General features: G+C 39.5%; 1 protein-coding gene across 1 annotated transcript in view; it reads left to right on the forward strand.

Moving 5' to 3' along the window:
- The window catches only part of LOC127866547 (collagen alpha-5(VI) chain-like), a 73,751-nt gene that overhangs the window by 32,649 nt on the left and 17,736 nt on the right, over positions 1–23,366 (forward strand). Inside the window, exons 7-12 of the mRNA XM_052407160.1 lie at positions 13,036–13,235; positions 15,530–15,626; positions 17,006–17,038; positions 19,983–20,082; positions 20,979–21,130; positions 23,040–23,192. Of these exons, the coding sequence (XP_052263120.1) occupies positions 13,036–13,235; positions 15,530–15,626; positions 17,006–17,038; positions 19,983–20,082; positions 20,979–21,130; positions 23,040–23,192 (735 nt within the window). The remainder of the gene's footprint in view (positions 1–13,035; positions 13,236–15,529; positions 15,627–17,005; positions 17,039–19,982; positions 20,083–20,978; positions 21,131–23,039; positions 23,193–23,366) is intronic.

Genomic DNA, 23,366 nt, shown 5'->3' on the forward strand with positions numbered 1-23,366 from the left:
ACAAGAATGGCAGGGAGAGTCAGTCCTGATTAGACTGTGTTGACTGTAAGCACAAGAATGGCATTGAGAGTCAGTCCTGATTGGACTGTGTTGACTGTAAGCACAAGAATGGCAGGGAGAGTGAGTCCTGATTAGACTCTGTTGACTGTAAGCACAAGAATGGCAGGGAGAGTGAGTCCTGATTAGACTGTGTTGACTGTAAGCACAAGAATGGCAGGGAGAGTGAGTCCTGATTAGACTGTGTTGACTGTAAGCACAAGAATGGCAGGGAGAGTGAGTCCTGATTAGACTGTGTTGACTGTAAGCACAAGAATGGCAGGGAGAGTCAGTCCTGATTAGACTGTGTTGACTGTAAGCACAAGAATGGCATTGAGAGTCAGTCCTGATTAGACTGTGTTGACTGTAAGCACAAGAATGGCAGGGAGGGTCAGTCCTGATTAGACTGTGTTGACTGTAAGCACAAGAATGGCAGGGAGAGTCAGTCCTGATTAGACTGTGTTGACTGTAAGCACAAGAATGGCATTGAGAGTCAGTCCTGATTAGACTGTGTTGACTGTAAGCACAAGAATGGCAGGGAGAGTGAGTCCTGATTAGACTGTGTTGACTGTAAGCACAAGAATGGCAGGGAGAGTGAGTCCTGATTAGACTGTGTTGACTGTAAGCACAAGAATGGCAGGGAGAGTGAGTCCTGATTAGACTCTGTTGACTGTAAGCACAAGAATGGCAGGGAGAGTGAGTCCTGATTAGACTGTGTTGACTGTAAGCACAAGAATGGCAGGGAGAGTCAGTCCTGATTAGACTGTGTTGACTGTAAGCACAAGAATGGCAGGGAGAGTCAGTCCTGATTTGACTGTGTTGACTGTAAGCACAAGAATGGCAGGGAGAGTCAGTCCTGATTAGACTGTGTTGACTGTAAGCACAAGAATGGCAGGGAGAGTCAGTCCTGATTAGACTGTGTTGACTGTAAGCACAAGAATGGCAGGGAGAGTCAGTCCTGATTAGACAGTTTTGACTGTAAGCACAAGAATGGCATTGAGAGTCAGTCCTGATTAGACTGTGTTGACTGTAAGCACAAGAATGGCAGGGAGAGTGAGTCCTGATTAGACTCTGTTGACTGTAAGCACAAGAATTACAGGGAGAGTGAGTCCTGATTAGACTGTGTTGACTGTAAGCACAAGAATGGCAATGAGAGTGAGTCCTGATTAGACTCTGTTGACTGTAAGCACAAGAATGGCAGGGAGAGTGAGTCCTGATTAGACTGTGTTGACTGTAAGCACAAGAATGGCAGGGAGAGTCAGTCCTGATTAGACTGTGTTGACTGTAAGCACAAGAATGGCAGGGAGAGTCAGTCCTGATTAGACTGTGTTGACTGTAAGCACAAGAATGGCAGGGAGAGTCAGTCCTGATTTGACTGTGTTGACTGTAAGCACAAGAATGGCAGGGAGAGTCAGTCCTGATTAGACTGTGTTGACTGTAAGCACAAGAATGGCAGGGAGAGTCAGTCCTGATTAGACTGTGTTGACTGTAAGCACAAGAATGGCATTGAGAGTCAGTCCTGATTAGACTGTGTTGACTGTAAGCACAAGAATGGAATGGCAGGGAGAGTCAGTCCTGATTAGACTGTGTTGACTGTAAGCACAAGAATGGCAGGGAGAGTCAGTCCTGATTAGACTGTGTTGACTGTAAGCACAAGAATGGCAGGGAGAGTGAGTCCTGATTAGACTCTGTTGACTGTAAGCACAAGAATGGCAGGGAGAGTGAGTCCTGATTAGACTGTGTTGACTGTAAGCACAAGAATGGCAGGGAGAGTCAGTCCTGATTAGACTGTGTTGACTGTAAGCACAAGAATGGCAGGGAGAGTCAGTCCTGATTAGACTGTGTTGACTGTAAGCACAAGAATGGCAGTGGGAGTCAGTCCTGATTAGACTGTGTTGACTGTAAGCACAAGAATTGCAGGAAGAGTCAGTCCTGATTAGACTGTGTTGACTGTAAGCACAAGAATGGCATTGAGAGTCAGTCCTGATTAGACTGTGTTGACTGTAAGCACAAGAATGGCAGGGAGAGTCAGGCCTGAATAGACTGTGTTGACTGTAAGCACAAGAATGGCAGGGAGAGTGAGTCCTGATTAGACTGTGTTGACTGTAAGCACAAGAATGGCAGGGAGAGTCAGTCCTGATTAGACTGTGTTGACTGTAAGCACAAGAATGGCAGGGAGAGTCAGTCCTGATTAGACTGTGTTGACTGTAAGCACAAGAATGGCAGGGAGAGTCAGTCCTGATTAGACTGTGTTGATTGTAAGCACAATAATGGCAGGGAGAGTAAGTCCTGATTAGACTGTGTTGACTGTAAGCACAAGAATGGCAGGGAGAGTCAGTCCTGATTAGACTGTGTTGACTGTAAGCACAAGAATGGCAGGGAGAGTCAGTCCTGATTAAACTGTGTTGACTGTAAGCACAAGAATGGCAGGGAGAGTCAGTCCTGATTAGACTGTGTTGACTGTAAGCACAAGAATGGCAGGGAGAGTCAGTCCTGATTAGACTGTGTTGACTGTTAGCACAAGAATGGCAGGGAGAGTGAGTCCTGATTAGACTGTGTTGACTGTAAGCACAAGAATGGCAGGGAGAGACAGTCCTGATTAGACTGTGTTGACTGTAAGCACAAGAATGGCAGGGAGAGTCAGTCCTGATTAGACTGTGTTGACTGTAAGCACAAGGATGGCAGGGAGAGTCAGTCCTGATTAGACTGTGTTGACTGTAAGCACAAGAATGGCATTGAGAGTAAGTCCTGATTAGACTGTGTTGACTGTAAGCACAAGAATGGCAGGGAGAGCCAGTCCTGAATAGACTGTGTTGACTGTAAGCACAAGAATGGCAGGGAGAGTGAGTCCTGATTAGACTGTGTTGACTGTAAGCACAAGAATGGCAGGGAGAGTCAGTCCTGATTAGACTGTGTTGACTGTAAGCACAAGAATGGCAGGGAGAGTCAGTCCTGATTAGACTGTGTTGACTGTAAGCACAAGAATGGCAGGGAGAGTGAGTCCTGATTAGACTGTGTTGACTGTTAGCACAAGAATGGCAGGGAGAGTCAGTCCTGATTAGACTGTGTTGATTGTAAGCACAATAATGGCAGGGAGAGTAAGTCCTGATTAGACTGTGTTGACTGTAAGCACAAGAATGGCAGGGAGAGTCAGTCCTGATTAGACTGTGTTGACTGTAAGCACAAGAATGGCAGGGAGAGTCAGTCCTGATTAGACTGTGTTGACTGTGAGCACAAGAATGGCATTGAGAGTCAGTCCTGATTAGACTGTGTTGACTGTAAGCACAAGAATGGCAGGGAGAGTCAGTCCTGATTAGACTGTGTTGACTGTAAGCACAAGAATGGCAGGGAGAGTGAGTCCTGATTAGACTGTGATGACTGTAAGCACAAGAATGGCAGGGAGAGTGAGTCCTGATTAGACTGTGTTGACTGTAAGCACAAGAATGGCAGGGAGAGTCAGTCCTGATTAGACTGTGTTGACTGTAAGCACAAGAATGGCAGGGAGAGTCAGTCCTGATTAGACTGTGTTGACTGTAAGCACAAGAATGGCAGGGAGAGTCAGTCCTGATTAGACTGTGTTGACTGTAAGCACAAGAATGGCAGGGAGAGTGAGTCCTGATTAGACTGTGTTGACTGTAAGCACAAGAATGGCAGGGAGAGTCAGTCCTGATTAGACTGTGTTGACTGTAAGCACAAGAATGGCAGGGAAAGTGAGTCCTGATTAGACTGTGTTGACTGTAAGCACAAGAATGGCAGGGAGAGTCAGTCCTGATTAGACTGTGTTGACTGTAAGCACAAGAATGGCAGGGAGAGTCAGTCCTGATTAGACTGTGTTGACTGTAAGCACAAGAATGGCAGGGAGAGTCAGTCCTGATTAGACTGTGTTTACTGTAAGCACAAGAATGGCAGGGAGAGTCAGTCCTGATTAGACTGTGTTGACTGTAAGCACAAGAATGGCAGGGAGAGTCAGTCCTGATTAGACTGTGTTGACTGTAAGCACAAGAATGGCAGGGAGAGTCAGTCCTGATTAGACTGTGTTGACTGTAAGCACAAGAATGGCAGGGAGAGTCAGTCCTGATTAGACTGTGTTGACTGTAAGCACAAGAATGGCAGGGAGAGTGAGTCCTGATTAGACTGTGTTGACTGTAAGCACAAGAATGGCAGGGAGAGTCAGTCCTGATTAGACTGTGTTGACTGTAAGCACAAGAATGGCAGGAAGAGTCAGTCCTGATTAGACTGTGTTGACTGTAAGCACAAGAATGGCAGGGAGAGTCAGTCCTGATTAGACTGTGTTGACTGTAAGCACAAGAATGGCAGGGAGAGTCAGTCCTGATTAGACTGTGTTGACTGTAAGCACAAGAATGGCAGGAAGAGTGAGTCCTGATTAGACTGTGTTGACTGTAAGCACAAGAATGGCAGGAAGAGTCAGTCCTGATTAGACTGTGTTGACTGTAAGCACAAGAATGGCAGGGAGAGTCAGTCCTGATTAGACTGTGTTGACTGTAAGCACAAGAATGGCAGGGAGAGTCAGTCCTGATTAGACTGTGTTGACTGTAAGCACAAGAATGGCAGGGAGAGTCAGTCCTGATTAGACTGTGTTGACTGTAAGCACAAGAATGGCAGGGAGAGTCAGTCCTGATTAGACTGTGTTGACTGTAAGCACAAGAATGGCAGGGAGAGTCAGTCCTGATTAGACTGTGTTGACTGTAAGCACAAGAATGGCAGGGAGAGTCAGTCCTGATTAGACTGTGTTGACTGTAAGCACAAGAATGGCAGGGAGAGTCAGTCCTGATTAGACTGTGTTGACTGTAAGCACAAGAATGGCAGGGAAAGTGAGTCCTGATTAGACTGTGTTGACTGTAAGCACAAGAATGGCAGGGAGAGTCAGTCCTGATTAGACTGTGTTGACTGTAAGCACAAGAATGGCAGGGAGAGTGAGTCCTGATTAGACTGTGTTGACTGTAAGCACAAGAATGGCAGGGAGAGTCAGTCCTGATTAGACTGTGTTGACTGTAAGCACAAGAATGGCAGGGAGAGTCAGTCCTGATTAGACTGTGTTGACTGTAAGCACAAGAATGGCAGGGAGAGTCAGTCCTGATTAGACTGTGTTGACTGTAAGCACAAGAATGGCAGGGAGAGTCAGTCCTGATTAGACTGTGTTGACTGTAAGCACAAGAATGGCAGGGAGAGTCAGTCCTGATTAGACTGTGTTGACTGTAAGCACAAGAATGGCAGGGAAAGTGAGTCCTGATTAGACTGTGTTGACTGTAAGCACAAGAATGGCAGGGAGAGTCAGTCCTGATTAGACTGTGTTGACTGTAAGCACAAGAATGGCAGGGAGAGTGAGTCCTGATTAGACTGTGTTGACTGTAAGCACAAGAATGGCAGGGAGAGTCAGTCCTGATTAGACTGTGTTGACTGTAAGCACAAGAATGGCAGGGAGAGTCAGTCCTGATTAGACTGTGTTGACTGTAAGCACAAGAATGGCAGGGAGAGTCAGTCCTGATTAGACTGTGTTGACTGTAAGCACAAGAATGGCAGGGAGAGTCAGTCCTGATTAGACTGTGTTGACTGTAAGCACAAGAATGGCAGGGAGAGTGAGTCCTGATTAGACTGTGTTGACTGTAAGCACAAGAATGGCAGGGAGAGTGAGTCCTGATTAGACTGTGTTGACTGTAAGCACAAGAATGGCAGGGAGAGTGAGTCCTGATTAGACTGTGTTGACTGTAAGCACAAGAATGGCAGGGAGAGTGAGTCCTGATTAGACTGTGTTGACTGTAAGCACAAGAATGGCAGGGAGAGTGAGTCCTGATTAGACTGTGTTGACTGTAAGCACAAGAATGGCAGGGAGAGTCAGTCCTGATTAGACTGTGTTGACTGTAAGCACAAGAATGGCAGGGAGAGTGAGTCCTGATTAGACTGTGTTGACTGTAAGCACAAGAATGAAGCCCTCTTTTCCCAGAATGCGTCTCATAAATTATATTTAAAAGGTTTATTATTCATAGTTTTATTTTATTATTGAAATCCCATGTCATAAATAGATGACAAAAGGAGCATAGCGCATGTATTGGAACTAAGGCAGATTTTTTCAATTCAAAAGAGCTAATTCACACATTGGCAATAATACATATTTCTAAAACTTTAATTGAATAGTATAGTTTTGCTACTTGACAACTTGTGAAAAAGTTACATTTAACATCCTTGCATGTACTCATATTGTCATGCATATATAGATATTTGCTAATGATATTTATAATGTCACCCTTGGTTTCCAACTATTGCAATTATGTTTCATGAGTGATTATAAAAGACACACTTGGGAATGGTGGACTCTCATTCATCAATATCTATGTCACATTTGGGAATAATGCCATCTTCAATATAGGTCATACTCACTTTATTTTATAGCATTTTATCACGACATGTTTTTCCAGAGATAATGAGAGAACTGACCTGCCAGCAGGGTATTGTGCAGAGATTCAGAGGTTCAGACTTGTGGTTTTGTGTGTGGCTTGGTTGAGTGCAATTTTTTGTATATACCTGACAGAGCTTGAAGTTGAATTTTCAAATCTTCTTTTAGAGGTTTTCTCCAAAGATTTACTGCTCTTACAAATATGTAATAGTACATTGGAAGCCTCAGTCCACAAATACTGGGAAAAACAACTTTGTATAGACTGATTCTAGTGAAAATCTAACTTATCAAAATATAAAAAATGCATTTAAATTGTTTTAATAATGACAATTTTACAAGTTCTTATTGTTTTGATTCTTAGGCAAAAGCTTGTGATGCTTCTGGAGTAAGTACACTGTCGTACATAAAATGTACGAAACCTTTAGTTCATTAATATGTTTTGGCTAAATTCATAAAAATAACAAAATTAGTACAAATTAGTACAAAGAACTTCTTTATTTTTTTAAATTATATAAGTGCACCAAAAGCAATATTTTTTTTAATTCTATCGGAACTGAGCCTTCTTCTACCTAGTATGTAAACTTATTAATTTTCATATAGGGTAACTTGTTAAAAGTCATAAGTCTTTTGCAACAGCATGTCAGATTAAAGGTCACACTTTCAAGGTCAACACTTTGTGTAGAGTATAATTGTGTCCAGAAGGTGAGAAGGTCAGTGACATGCAAGAACAATATCTATTTTCAAGATCTCAGTTTGAGGTCAAAGGTTAACTCAAGAAATCAACTCCAGTCAATATTAGGTTAAAATGTAGTAAGGTCAGCATAAATAGGATTTTCTCATAACTTTGGCCACAAATGAGGGTCATGATTCACATGTTTTCCAATTATACCATCAACACAAATTCTTTAGTGACATACTTATTTGGCACATTTGGTTGTGAAAGTAGATATAAAAATGCTCTAAATAATATTAACTATATATCAATCTTATGACACAAATAGGCAAAACAATGTCATTATACTGATCAGGGTGTGAAATTTAGCTGTTATTTTTTAAGTTTGTTGTTATTTTTTAATGTTATCAGGGTTTGATAAAAAAAATCTATTACGGTAAAGCAATTGAGTATTGGTCTGAGGACTCATTGATCTTAAACAGAGTACAGAGGTATATATTAGGGGTACAGGTTATATGAAATACTATGTTGTCATTTATCACCATTAATTGCTAAGTTATTATTCTTTTTTATATTCTCTTGTGCATTTCCTCTTGCCTTTATCCTGCCTTAATGCAGCATTTGATGATGCATTGAATCGATAGGGACTTGTAGCAATCCAACTTGCAAATGAAATGAATGTCATTTAAATAGAAGCAATACAGTATTGCAAGTGTACTATCTTCAGTGACAAACTAGCAGTAGACAACATCTGAATATACAGTATTGTTTTGTTTGTCATATTTCTAGGAAGGCACATAGAAAGCTCAGGAACATTGGTGCTAATAATGGGGTGGGTGCTAACGCAATATTTTTAACCCTATTCCACTTAGATATGTATTTTCAGGCATTTGTAGACCTTTAGAAAGACCTTTCTTACTAGATTCAAGTTTTTAAGGCTTAATTTCCAACACTGAGATACTGATGAGCAGCAAACAGCATAAAACCTGAACTGACTGTGAGTTACTCGCAGACTGTTCTGGTTTTATGCTGTTTGCACATAGCCATTTTGACTTTGCTTCTAAGTAGGAAAGGGTTTAATTTCAACATTACTAGCAAAAATGATGATTCTAGATTTTTAGAATGATCATATATTTCATTTTTCTAAGGTCAGATAAATTATTAAATGGAATAAATTTGTAGGGTTCAGCAAAAATTTAACTTTTATTAAAGCAGGTATATATAATTAAGATCTTAACAAAAAGTCAAAACAGATAAAATATTCATGAATAAAGATCAGAACAAAAGTGCAGAAGAAGTCATACTAGAAAATCAATAACATGTATAAAGTTTTATATAATAACAAATCATTTTCTCCTGTACAGTAGAAATCTCATTCGTGTACAAACCACGTTGTATTTTTTATTTAAAATTTCTTGTTCACATTCATGAATTAGTTTAAGATTGAGAAAAACAAATTTACATAAAAAATCTTATATAGGCGCTTTAAGATATCTTATCGTTATCAGCCATCATATTGCAGAACATACAGCTTGCCATCATTGACTTGTATTGCATGCAGAAGGCAAGGTATATAGCCTGATAGTTAATCCTTGGAGATATGTAAGAAACCACTAAACATTAATTGATCTCTGCTTGGGGGTTTTGACCCAAACAAATTGTCCATGGAATCACAAAATGTCTAGGTTGGAATGGAATTAACTTTTTTAATGAAATAGTTACATGATCATTTCAATATAGGAGGTCAGGTTTTCATGGAGTAAACATGGTAATGCATTTCAATTTAAGCAATTTTTTTTTCAGTGTAGCTGTCTAACCCAACTTTTCACCTTAGCTGACCTTTGTAAGTGTCCAATCAATTGGAATATAAAATTTCGCGCCGGTAGGCTTGAAACTTTTCGAAATAGAAAATGTGCAATCTTCAAACCCCATTTTACTTCATCATCTCATCTTCACCTGTTGTCCCATCTGGGCCACCAACCAGCTTTCTCCAGACGACTCGGTTCTGGGTGAGTCCCTCCAGCTGCCCCCATGTTTGGCCCATCTGCTTAGCATCTGCATCTAGGTCACGGAGCCAGGTGTTTCTAGGCCACCCTCTCTTCCTTTTCCCTTGGGGGTTCCATGTGAGGGATTGCCTTGTCGTATTGGATGCAGGCTTGCGAAGGGTGTGGCCTTTCCACCTCCAACGTCTCTGAAGGATGTCTTCTTCAACTGGCTGCTGGTTTGTTCTTCTCCATAATTTTTCGTTGGAGATCTTGTCTGGCCAGTGGATCTTGAGGATCTTCCTGAGGAAGGGTTTTGATGAAGACCTGTATTTTCTTTATGGTGGTGACAGTGGTTCTCCTGGTTTTTGCTCCATAAAGGAGTAGCCGCTTCATGATGGTATTGAAGAGTCTTATCTTGGTGGTGATGCCAATTGCGCTGGATCCCCAGATGTTCTTCGGCTGATGGAAGGCTGCTTGTGCTTTACCAATGCGGGTTCTGACATCTGCATCCGTTCCTCCCTGGTTGTCCAGAATGCTGCTGAGATAGGTGAAGCTGTCCACCTCCTCCAGCGCCTCGCCTTGGACTGTGATGGGTGTGTTGTTGGATGCATTAGTCCTGAACACCTTGCTCTTCCCTCTGTTGATGGTGAGGCCCAGTTTAGCTACCATGTTTGTCTTTTCCTGCATCTGTTGTTGAGTGTGGGAGCGAAGAGCCAAATCATCGGCAAAGTCGAGGTCTTCCAGCTGTTCCCAGAGTGTCCACTGAATTCCATTCCGCTTCTGCTCCATTGATGTCTTCATTACCCAGTCTATGGCCAGCAGGAACAGGAAAGGTGAGAGTAAACAGCCTTGCCTCACACCAGTTCTCACTTCATAGGCATCTGTGAGCTGCCTGCCATGAACAATTCTGCAGGTCATTCCCTCATAAGACTTCCTGATGATGTTGGTGATCTTTTCTCGCACTCCGTAGTGCCTCAGAAGTCTCCAGAGGAACTCCCAGTCAATGCTGTTGAACGCCTTATCATAGTCAATAAAGTTGAATTCCACTTTCACTTTCCACCTCCACAACGACGAATTCCACTCCAGAGATTGTTTGAGAATGATGCGCAGGGTTGCGATCTGATCCGTGCACGATCTCTCCTTTTGGAAGCCTGCTTGTTGGTCATGGAGATGCGGGTCTGCTGCGTCTTTCATTCGGTTCAGCAGGATGCATTTAAACACCTTTCCTGGGATGGACAACAGTGTGATTCCTCGGTAGTTGGAGCAGGAATTGAGGTCACCTTTCTTGGGAAGCTTAATGAGGTAACCCTCTTTCCACTCTGTTGGGATTTCTTCTTCTTCCGATATCTTGCTGAAGAGCGGTTGTAGTAGCTCCACACTAGTCTTCACGTCAGCCTTAAGCGCTTCTGCCGGTATGCTGTCAGGTCCTGCAGATTTGCCGTTCTTCCATTGCTTGATGGCGCTGCTGATCTCTTCCTTTGTGGGAGTGAAGCATTTGATCGGCAGATTGCTTGTAGCTGGCAGAATCTCCGGTTCACAGGGGCTGGTCTGTTGAGTAGCTCCTGGAAGTGCTCAATTCACCTCTTCTGCCCTTCATCATCTGGTATTACTCGTCCATTTTTGTGCCTTACTGGCCTCTCTGGCTTGGCAAACTTTCCTGCTAATCTCTTGGTGATGGAGTACAGATCTATAGCTCTGTTCTGATAGGCTGCGTCTTCTGCTTCTGTTGCAAGCATCTCTAGGTAGTTCCTCTTGTCTTCTCTAATACTTGGCTTAACGCTCCTATTTGCTTCAGTGTACTCTTCTTGTGCTTTCACTTCTGCGGCTCGTGTTCTGCTGTTGTTTGCACTTGCCTTTTTGTCTCGTCTTTGCGCAGCTTTCTGAAGTGTCTCTGCTGATTTCCACTCCTTGTGGGTGTAAGACTTTGAGCCCAGTACTTCTTGGCATGTTGAAGTCACTGCTTCTTTCACGTTCTGCCACTTCTGCTCATCGTCCCTTCTTCAAGCAGCTCCTCTAGGACCTGGAACTTGTTGGAGAGAGTGACCTTGAACTCTTTTTGCTTCCAGGTGTCTTTCAGAGTGGCAATGTTGTACCTTTGCGTTGGTTGGGCCCCCCTGTCCATCTCTTCTTCAGCTTAAGTTTCAACCAGGCAACAAGGAGATGATGGTCCGAAGCCATGTCTGCTCCTCGCTTGACACGTACATCTTAAAGAGAGCGACGAAACTTCCTTGCCATGCACAAGTGGTCAATCTGGTTCTCAATTGACGGTTCTGGTGACACCCAAGTTGCCTTGTGTATCCTTCTGTGATGGAAAACACTTCCTCCGATGACCAGGTTACTTGTGCTGCAAAGGTCGGCGAATCTCTCCCCGCTGTCGTTCATCTCGCCTAACCCTTGCTTTCCCATGATCTCCTCATATGCATAGTTGTCACTGCCAATCGTGGCGTTGAAGTCACCCATTAGAATGATGTTTCTCTTTGGTCTGTCTTGTATGATGGTTGACAGTCTATTGTAGAAGTTGTCATTCTCATCTTCTTACTGTCGTATGTTGGGGCATAGCACTGGATTATGTCCACGTTGATCCTCTTCTTCTTTGTAAGGAAAGAGGCCGTCATGATCCGAGGTCCATGTGCCTCCCACCCAATGAGCGCTCTTTAATTATGCTCTCCAAAATCTATTTTGGGGGGAGCATATAGTCTCCGCTTTGTCTGTCTGTGTGTGTGTGTGTGCGTCTGTCCGTGCACAATTTTTGTCCGGGCTATTTCTCAGCAACTAATGACCGGAATTTAATGAAACTTTATGGGAAGCTTCACTACCAAGAGGAGATGTGCATATTATCAGCGGATTCTGGTTGGATGCTTTTTCACAGAATTATAGCCCTTTGAAATTTTCCATTAACTGTACATATAGTGCAATTCTTGTCCGGGCTATTTCTCAGCAACTAATGACAGGAATTCAATGAAACTTAATGGAAAGCTTCACTACCAAGAGGACATGTGCATATTATCAGCTGGTTCTGGTCGGATGATTTTTCACAGAGTTATGGCCCTTTGAAATTTTCCATTTACTGTACATATAGTGCAATTCTTGTCCAGGCTATTTCTCAGCAACTAATGACCGGAATTCAATAAAACTCTATGGGAAGCTTCACTACCAAGAGGAGATTTGCATATTATCAGCGGGTTCTGGTTTGATGATTTTTCACAGGGTTATGGCCCTTTGAAATTTTCTATAAAAAAATTCTTTTCCTTCCAACTTCTGTGCCCTCAAGACGTTTCCTTTTATCTGAATATATAGTGCAATATTGAAACAAAAAAAAACTTTGGGGAGCATCACCCTTCTCCAACAGTTTCTTGTTTAAAGATATTTCTTCTTTATCAGTATTAAAAGCAAGACCATTCAAAAAAAGAAAGATTCACGCCTTTTCTTTGTCAAATCATATTTATTGGGCCCACATTTAATGGTTCTTGATTTGATTAATTGTGGGTTACAATGATTTATGTATTTTAAATGCATAACTGTATAATAATCAAGTGTTTCAGTAACAGTAAAAGCAGTTATCTGCGGATTCTCAAAAGCCTTTTGGCCAATGGTGTACAGTTTTATTAATCAGGAGTGTGGCCCTAAAGTCATTGCAGCTGTAGGTCTATCACCTCTATATTTGGAATTTGTGTATGCAGTCCAAAATATTAAAGCTGTCACCTCTTGCAGCCCAAGCTCCTAGGTGCCTGCTAAGTTAAATGTTTGCAATTGCTCAGTAGTCAAATTATTACACATTTTTCAACTCACCTTAACAAACTTTCAATTGTATTGCCAAATATTGAGCAATCAAATGGATAACAATTATAGCCGTGAGCCAAGATCATATGCAAACATCTCTCTTTTTGTGTTCAAATCACAGACCTGAATAAGGCATTTGTTCTTGGCAGGTCTGAGAGCTATGAGGGAGTACTTTGCCCAGCATGTTCGCGAGCCTGCTGCCCAGCTGGGGTTCCTGCTGACCTTGAGCACATCCAACAACCTACTGCTGGCGGAGGCAGAGGCCAAACAGATGGCCCTGGCTGGCGTGCAGATGATTGTCGTTGGGGTCGACTCAGGCGTCAAAGCGGATGAACTCAACAGCCTAGAGGTTACTATTAAGTTATAGCTTTATGATTTTAAGATTACCATGAAGTTGTACAGATATTGTCTAGTGGTGACCATCAAGTTTTAGCATAATGGCATTGAGGTTACCATCAAGTTTTAGCATAATGGTGCTGAGGTTACCATTACGTTGTAGCATAATGGTGTTGATGTTATCAAGTTGTAGCGTAATGGTGTTGAGTTTACCATCAAGTTGTAGCATAATGGCATTAAGGTTACCATCAAGTTGTAGCATAATGGTTTTTAGGTTACCATCAAGTTGTAGCATAATGGTATTGAGGTTACCATCAAGTTGCAAGGTTATGTTTTTTAGGTCACCTATAAGTTGTAGCATAATGGCATTTAGGTTACTATCAAGTTGTTACAAGCATAATGGTCATACATGCCATACGTCCCGATCTCGGCGGGACAGTCCCGCTTTTGGGCCCTTTGTCCCGCCGTCCCGATATGAGACGATTTGTCCCGACATTCGTAAAAAACGATGTAAGGTCTATAGGTTCCCAATAAAATTCGCTATTCAAGCTCTGTTTCGCTAACACTTACCCCCGCTAATCCCTTTATTGCCCACAATTAACAATCTGATTCTACTTATCGTGTGTACCAGTGTTGTTTATGACACCTTATCAGCGATTTATCGGCTAATTATTGATTTCATCAGGCATTCACACCATGGTGGTCTTCAAGATAGTGATCGCTTATTGCTATCGATAGTTTTATTATAATGAATAAATGTTGAAAATGTGTTTATTTTTGTATTTGTTTGAAACGGTTTACAAATCAATTGTTTTGTAAAATTAACTCTACGTCATTAATGAGTCTTTTACATTCAATGTTTAGTTCATAAATAGCGGGATAATCCGAATGTGCAATATACCAAAATCGCAACAAACAGTCCAATAAGTGATACCCATCCTGTCTAGTGTAATTTGGTGTAATTGTAATAAAAACAACGAGGTGCTATGCATGACAGTTTGACCCTACTCCAATTAAGCTAAAAACCACGAGGTGCTATGCATGACAGTTTGACCCTACTCCAATTAAGCCGCGACAATTGACAAGTAACAAACTGCGCATGGATACATGCTTAAAAAAACATCGCAACAAACAGTTAAAGTGGTACCCATCTTGTCTTGTGTTATTGTAATAAAAACAACGTGTTGTTATTCATGACAGTTTGACACTACCCCAATACAGCGCCTGACAATTCACAATTCAGTTTAATCTGTGTATATAAGAAGAAAACAAAATATGATTATTAACATAAGAGAAAAATTATTCGAGTAAAGCATCCATAGACTTCTTTTGTCCTTTTGTTTTTGTTGGTGTAAAAACGGTTGAGAGTTAAAATGAACACAAAAACGGTTTGCTTCCATCAAAAACGTACCTCTGAAATGTGTACGGCCGCGCATTCCGTGTGTAACTGATGTAACTGTTCGGTAGATAGTTTACTGTAACCCGTACTTTCAGTGTACTGGATAGCCTCCCCTGCGTTAATGTTTGCCATTGAATTTAATGTAATCGTAATGTTCTAGATTTTGTACTCTAAAAGATGAATATTATCCTCGTTGTTTGCTATTGTCTTATTTTATAAAACTGTTATTGTTATGTTTTAGATTCCATGCTTTATATCAGATGTTTTATGTCTTGAATAAAAGTATCAAGAGTATTTGTTAGTACTATACTGACAACAGCAAAGGTGGAATGATAAATCGTTTTAGGTGTCCCGCTTTTGGGTCAAATGTCCCGACAATTTTTTATGGAATGTCCCGCTTTGGACCTAAAAAATTATGGCATGTATGATAATGGTGTTGAGGTCACCATCAAGTTGTAGGGTTATGGTATTGAGAGTACTATTCCAGACCATTTAGTTGTGTTGGAATCATGCTTAACTTACAGGTCAATGCTATTAAAATATCTTAACCATTTCCACTCAGAATTTTAATTTAATTCTTTTCTGCATGATATCTTTAAAATACTTTAACCTATGATTATGTAAATGAGTATGCTGGTTAAAAGGAAAGACACGTTATGATTGTAACAAAAAAACACATTTCTGCGCTATATTTTGAAACTTAAGATCACATCAATAGGTAAAGTGGGGGAGAAATTAATGACACATTTTAATTTTGAGGTCACTAGGTGAAAGAGGTAAAAGTCATTTGAGTTTGTATGAGCTTGTATGAAAAAATTAATGTCTGCATGAAATCTAATGAGGTTAGCTGAGTTGTTACACTGATTAATTTGGGGAAAAGATGTTTGTAAGCTAGTGTTTTTTGACAGGTATTTGTCCCCAATGGAGGCCCGGTGACCCTTACTGCGCTGGGATCCCTGGCATCTACTGAGGTCCTCAATGAACTGAAGACCAACATACGCACTTGTAAGCAATGACCTGCTCAGTGAGATTTATAGAGTAGAATTATGTAAAAAACATGTTAGTTCTGTGTAATGTATAGAATTTACTAAATTAACAAATGCATATATATGTGTATTATTATTTTTTTAATTTTCCATTCTTATCTCATTTCAAAATTGTACTTTGCCCGGATTTTGTTCCATAAAGGTGGACATAAGAACATTTTCAGACTTAAACAGATATATGATTTCTATCCAATGAGCATGAACCGTTTGAACAAGCTCATTTAATTAAGATCCAGGAATTAAACTTGGGTAAGTCTAAATTGGCCAGGTACGTTTGAGCATATTTAGCATACCCGGGGTACATTTAAGTTTACTTCAGTGTACCAGGGATACATTTAAGTAGTACCAGAGCCGACAATTACTAATCGAGCATTACTTATATGTTCCCACAGCATTAAGAATTGCACTTGTCTGTTGATACATCTGTATATGAGTCCTGTTCTGAGAAAACTGGGCACAGGCTAATCAGGGACGACACTTTCAGCCTAAACTTGATTTTCTGTAAGAAGGGACTTCATTGAAACTAAAAATACCATAAAAGTGTAAATTGTCGTCCCTGATTAGCCTGTTCAGACTGCACAGGCTAATCTGGGATGACACTTTTCGCACATGCATTAAGCCCAGTATTCTCAGAACTCGACTCATATTATCTGTACCTCCTGAAGCTTGTTTTCTGAACTCCTTCACTACCGGGTTGATCTAATTCAAAATTTCAAAGCTGTATCACCTTGATTTGTGACGAGTTTATAGAAATAAATATTGTCCACAATGAGTTTTGCCAGAATTATGACCTTTTTATTTGTTGTTCGACTATAAAATATATGGTTTCAGAATTTTATGTTTTTACGCTTAAACTTCTGGGTGAATATTGCCAAAACTTTAACAATTGAATGATTTAAATGTTTCGATGATTGTGAAGAAAGGAATTCGGACTGTTGCCAGTTTGAGATGAATTATGTTGCTCTGTCTTTTTTGTCCACTCTAGAATAAATAGTGAATTCAACTGTGTTAAAGTATGTGTTGAGACTGCATCAGTGTCTGTGACACATTTCGACTTTAAATTGTAAAACACTATAATTTCATATAAAAAGGTAAAAATAATAAACCAACTTAACAACCTATAATAATCTTGAGGCTATTGATGTATACACATATATACAATTTATTAAGTATTGAACATTAAGAAGAAGACCTTCAGGCAATTTTATAGTTAAGAGATAAATATTTTCAAATACGCATAAGATAATACGTGTACATTCAAGATGTTTACATGTGTATAATTTAGTTTCTCTGGAATACACATTGGTCGAGACTAATATTTTGTACAAATTGTTTCAGATGCTGCCATCAACCGACCTGAGGGCAAATATTGTAAGAAACCCTGAACATTTTGGAATCAGTGAAAATCTCAATATTAAGCAATGCGTTTTGATTTATTTTTAACACGGTCTGTGACTTGTTAGGGAATGACTGTAACGTTTGTTTATCTTCTACAAATTATGATCAGAGCCGTTTGGAACATTTTCTAACATTTAATGAAATAGTTTTGTAAAAAGCACATGCCTTAACAACATTTTGAAAAATATGTAATTTTAAAGCCCAGTTTAGTCACAAATATTTTATTTAAGGTCACACAAAAGTTAACATTTTGTTTTGAATATAATTTGCATTTATTAGCACACAATGTTTTTCTACTCAGCAAAAAGTATTGTCAGATAATTTTTTATGCCTCTTCGAAGAAGAGGGGGTATATTGTTTTGCACATGTCTGTCCGTCCGTCAGTCCGTCCACCAAATGGTTTCTGGATGATAACTCAAGAACGCTTAGGCCTAGGATCATGCAACTTCATAGGTACATTGATCATGACTGGCAGATGACCCCTATTGATTTTCAGGTCACTAGGTCAAAGGTCAAGGTCACGGTGACTCGAAACAGTAAAATGGTTTCCGGATGATAACTCAAAAACACTTAGGCTTAGGATCATGAAACTTTATAGGTACATTGATCATCACTGGCAGATGACCCCTATTGAATTTCAGGTCATTTGGTCAAAAGTCGAGGTCACAGTTACTCGAATAGTTTCCAGATGATAACTCAAGAATGCTTAGGCCTAGGATCATGAAACTTCATAGGTACATTGATCATGACTGGCAGATGACTCCTTTTTCAGGTGACTAGATCAAAGGTTAAGGTCACTGACCTGAAGCAGTAAAATGGTTTTCAAGGTATTTACACACTACACTACTACAACTGACAGCCCATTTGGGGGGGGGCATGTGTGTTTTACAAACAGCCCTTGTTTACTTAGTGTTTGTGAATTTAAAATTGAAATAATTGCCCAATAAATGTAGGATACACTTTACATTACAATTGTTTTGTTGGTTTGCCATGCTATCAAACCTCTAAAGCTTTCAAACTCATGCTTTAATTCCAATCCTCTGGAACTTCAAAAGGTTGGTTATGACAGTAACATCCAACACCTACTTGTCAATTATTGTTTTATTACATAATATAATGCTTATGAAAAGAACAACATATGAGTTATGAAACTTCATTGATTGCTGCATATTGTCCTGTCTTATTATAGGAGTCACTTTGTTGATTGGTCTGTCGGTCGGTCTGTCCAAAAATCTATTCGATCTTCACCAAATTTGGTCAAAAGTTGTATCTAGATGAAGACTAGGTCAAGTTCGAATATGGGTCATGTCAGGCTAAAAACTAGGCCACCGGGTCACTTAGTGTGTTTTAAACCAAAAGGTTGTCTGGACCATAACTATGTGTCATTTATTGTTAGATTTTAAATTGACTTGGTACATTTGTTCAACATCATGAGACGATGTGTCGTGTGAACAAAGTACGTCGATATCTCAAAGGTCAAGCTCACACTTGGGAGTTCAAAGGTCAAATGCTTGTCCGGGCCATAACTTTGTCATTTATTGTGAGATTTTAAAAATCATTTGGCAAATTTGTTCACCAATCATTGGACGGTGTGTTGCGCGAAAGAATTACGTCCATATCTCAAAAGTCAAGGTCACACTTTGAGTTCAAAGATCAAAAATGGCCATAAATGAGCTTGTTCCGGCCATAACTATGTCATTCATTGTGAGATTTTTAAATCATTTGGCATATTCGTTCACCATCATTGGACGGTGTGTCGCGCGAAAGAATTACGTCACTATCTCCAAGGTCATTGTCACACTTAAAGTTCAAATGTCAAAAATGGCCATAAATGAGCTTGGCCGAGCCATAACTATGTCATTCATTGTGAGATTTTAAAATCATTTGGCACATTTGTTCACCATCATTGGACAGTGTGTCGTGTGAAAGAATTACGCCAATATCTCAATGGTCAAGGTCACACTTTGAGTTCAAAGGTCAAAAATTGTCATAAATGAGCTTGTCCAGGGCATTACTTTGTCATTCATTGTGAGATATTAAAAATCATTTGGCACACTTGTTCACCATAATTGGACGGTGTGTTCCTTGAAAAAATTACGAGGATATCTGCAGTGTCAAGGTCACATTGTGAGTTCAAAGGTCAAAAATGGCCATAAATGATTCTGTCCTGGCCATAACTATGTCATTCATTGTGAGATTTTAAAATTACTCGGTACATTTGTTCACAATCATTGGACGATGTGTCCTGCGAAAGAATTGCGTCAATATCTCCAAGGTCAAGGTCACACTTGGAGTTCAAAAGTCAAAAATGGCCATAAATGAGCTTGTCTGGGCCATAACTATGTCATTCATTGTGAGATTTTAAAATGACTCTGTACATTAATTTTTTTTACAATCATTGGACGGCATGCCATGCAAAAGAATTCAAGAGCTCAAAGGTCAAAATGGCTATAAATGATAATGGCATAATAATTCTTAAAAATTGCCATAAATAAGATTCTCTTGTTTTGTGAAAACAGCATGCAAAATAGTCTGTGTCAATGTGGCATGTGGGGTTATATGTCACGTCTGTGACAAAGCTCTAGTTTTTGTATAACTCAATATTGGTTGATAATGGTAGGCCAAAAAAATCCAACAGTTTCAGACCGTTTATCCAATTTTAAATTGACCATTTTCTCAGCAACTGCAACTCTTACTTTTGTACACACTGTGGAGGTTTTCAAGGTGTGATAGGTGTTTCATAGTGATTAAGCCCTTTTTTGCTGTTTGCGATAAAACACTAGGATGTTTTGATGAAACTGGATCTGAAAACCAGCATTATATCTACAGCCTAGAGAAAAGTTTAACTTGTTTGTAGATTGTGTGCCCATTGTTTCTGTTCACAATTCTCCTTTTTCTCCTCACTGCCTGCTTGCAGTCCCCTGGAGTAGCAGGTTTGACCTGATCATCATGTTGCATGACAACGCAGGAGTCACTGACAGTCGGGCGAAGATCTTTCTCACTGACCTCCTGCAAAGGTGAAAACCAATCATGTTTTGGAATGCTAAGACCTTTCTTTTAATTGCATGCATGATTTCTGCATAAATAGCTTGTATATTCAGTACTGAGTGTGAGACTTTTGCTGAATCATCTTATTATTCATGTATCAGATAGTATTTCATGTTAAATTTCCCTCTTTAATTTAAATGTTGCCTGTGCATATAAAATGATCTGATCTTCACTAAACATTTAATACACACCAAGCCTAACACACTACTGTTCCACGCTGTTAACAAGGGAGATAAATCACATAGTTAATTGCAAAATATGGTAATGGCTTGTTCAGATGTGTATAAGCTTAATTCTAAGCAGCAGTTTATTGATATCAGGTTTTGTATACATTCATTTAGTTGATATTTGACACTCTTTCCGAAGCTCTTATGAGTTTTGTTTGTTAAAAAAAAAAATTATGCAAGATACATGTATATCGCTATTTAACTATAAATTTAATATATTGTTACATCATTATACGCTATAAAATAGTAAATATATTAAGGAAAACAAAAAGGGACACTCCTCTTATTGTGCCTCCTTAATAAATGATTTTTTTTTAAATAAAACTGTAAAAATAATATTTTATAATATTAAAGTTTGTAAAATTATTGACAATTACTGAAATCGTTAGTATAATGAGGGATAATTTTACATGATAATGTCTCTCTGAAATATATTTCTACTTCCAATTACAATGCATATGTTTATTTGGTCTCACCACTCCACAAGCTTTCATTACTGTTTAACAATAATGTGAAATTAAGACAAACATTTGAACATTGTTTTACCTTTGAAATTGATATTTGAAGGAAGACATTTTAAAATAAATCTTAAAAATTAAGGATTTTTTCATTTTTGTTTCTTTTTCTCTATCTTCCAGGTACCAGATTAGTCCAAATGAAGTTAGAGTTGGAATCATCACGTTTGGGAAAATTGTGAACAAAGGGGCCAATCAGCAGATTGTTCTAGGGTCCAAACCCTTTCTTGGGGAGCTTGTCCTTGCCATACTTGACCTTGACCTAACCCCGACAGGTATAAGGGGCTGTCATTTGATATTGGTTTTGGTGGTATTAATATCACAGGGTCACTGAATTTCTTATTTACTGCCTTTTTATGGCCACTCAGAGTGGTAGGCATTAATCATTGAATGTATATGTGTCTTGTTCTGGGAAAACTGGGTTTAATGCATGTGCGTCAAGTGTCGTCCCAGATAAGCCTGTGCAGTCTGCACAGGCTAATCAGGGACGACACTTTCCGCTTTAATGGTATTTTTCGTTAAAAGGAAGTCTTTTGTTTGCCGAAAATCTACTTTAAGCGGAAAGTGTTGTCCCTGATTAGCCTGTGCAGAATGAGATCAAAAATAGCAAATGTCTTTTCCATGCAGTTCTTACATGGAGAACGGGATGTTGCGCGGAGTTTTTGCGGCTTGTTGTACATTATTACAAATAGCTTATCATATATCTATAGATACGAAACAAAAAACAAAAGAAAAATGGAAGTGAAATTAAAACATATAAGTAAACCGCCCTCACGCAAAGTATCCGTACACATTTAAAATATTTATACGCGCGTTCTTCGAACAAACCTGTTTTAGTTGTGTGTCGGGCATTTCTATTTGAATCAATTATTAACAGTATCGAGAATCATCGCGCTCATGCTAAACAAATCGGTCAGAATGGTGGAATAATGCTTGTTTAATTAATCAAAAATAATAGTTATCATACTTTTGTTTAAAACAAATTAAGAATCTAAGATTGACCTACCATTGTTACATCGCCGACTATCTTCATTTAACATATTTCTGGTCTAAATACAACTCCTGTTCACATAGATAAAGCAATAGCGCCTATATTATATAACGATCCGTTTACTGGCAGTGAACTGACCCTGATACCTTGCGGGTTTGAATGCAATGCATTAAAGGTAGGCCACGCTTCCACTGCTTGAATGATGGCTTGTTTAAAACTTTTACATGTTAAATGTTCAATTTCGAAAACAATTTAAAATGGTTTAGCCAAAACGAATATCAGGATAGCGAAAAACGATACTTTTATGAACTTAAATATACTAGTACACAGACAGGAATATGGATGTAATTACTAAATATGAGAACATAGCCTTTGAGTACAAACGCTCTGGCGCTGGCAAGTTTCTGACAATAACAGGTGCACGCATAAACTGTATTGATGTAAAGAGTTGAGTGTAAAACTGTTCTATCTATCAATCCTTTTCATTAGAGATAAAATTGTTTCATGCTGAACACGCAGTAAAACAGTGTTACAAAGACGCGGTCATGTTTCCAATGTTCTGGTGGTATGCTCAAATCAGCCAATGGAATAATGAAGTGTATTCATTTGTATCTAGCCACGGGAAATTTTATTTGAATTTTATTAGACACTTTTAAAGGTCTGAGGTAAGATGAAAAGCTGGCTTAGACAGCTACGCCAAAAAAATTGTGTGTGTTTAACTCCTCTGCTTTGCAAATTTTGCTTCAACTGTCACAGCTGAATATAAAGATGATCATTATGGTAGGCATTCTGACTGCAAGCATTTCCAGTCATGTTTCATTTTTTCTACTGTATATATAGTGTATTTGTCTCTGTCCAAGCATAATTGTCTGTGTTACTTTTCTAGTTATAAGTAAAAATGTTATCATTTTTCAGGGCAAGCACAGTCATGTATTTTTTGTTTATATTTCTATTATTTTAAGTCCAAAAGGGTGTTTTTACAAAATATATCAATATACTTTTTTCCCACTTGTTACCTTAAAGTATTAGATTTAATTATTTGTCATCAATTGATTGTTGGGTTTATAAACATTTGACAAACATATGCTTTGTTGGAGGAAACTTTGGTTTTGTATGCCTAAATTTGTTTTTGTTTTTTTCTACTTAGTTTTGCCTATAAATTTTGTTCTTAACATAGTTATGTATATGCTTAGGTGGGGCAAATGTGCAGGCAGTGATGATGGAGACCCAGACAATGTTTAACTCGATGGGCCGTTCTGGTGTGCCCAAATTAGCTCTTCTTGTCATGGAAGGGGACGTTATCTTTGATGATGTAAGAACAGTCCGGGACCAGCTACAGGCAAATGGTAGGGATGTAGAAATCTTAGCCTTACACTACAAAAAGGGGTTAAATGCATAAAACTGGGCATAATACATGTGCGTTAAGTGTTGTCCCAGATTAGCCTGTGCAGTCCGCACAGGCTAATCAGGGACGACACTTTCCGCCTAAACTTGATTTTCGGTCAGGAGGGACTTCCTTG

The sequence above is a fragment of the Dreissena polymorpha genome, chromosome 2 (assembly GCF_020536995.1).
Source record: "Dreissena polymorpha isolate Duluth1 chromosome 2, UMN_Dpol_1.0, whole genome shotgun sequence".
NCBI lineage: Eukaryota > Metazoa > Mollusca > Bivalvia > Myida > Dreissenidae > Dreissena > Dreissena polymorpha.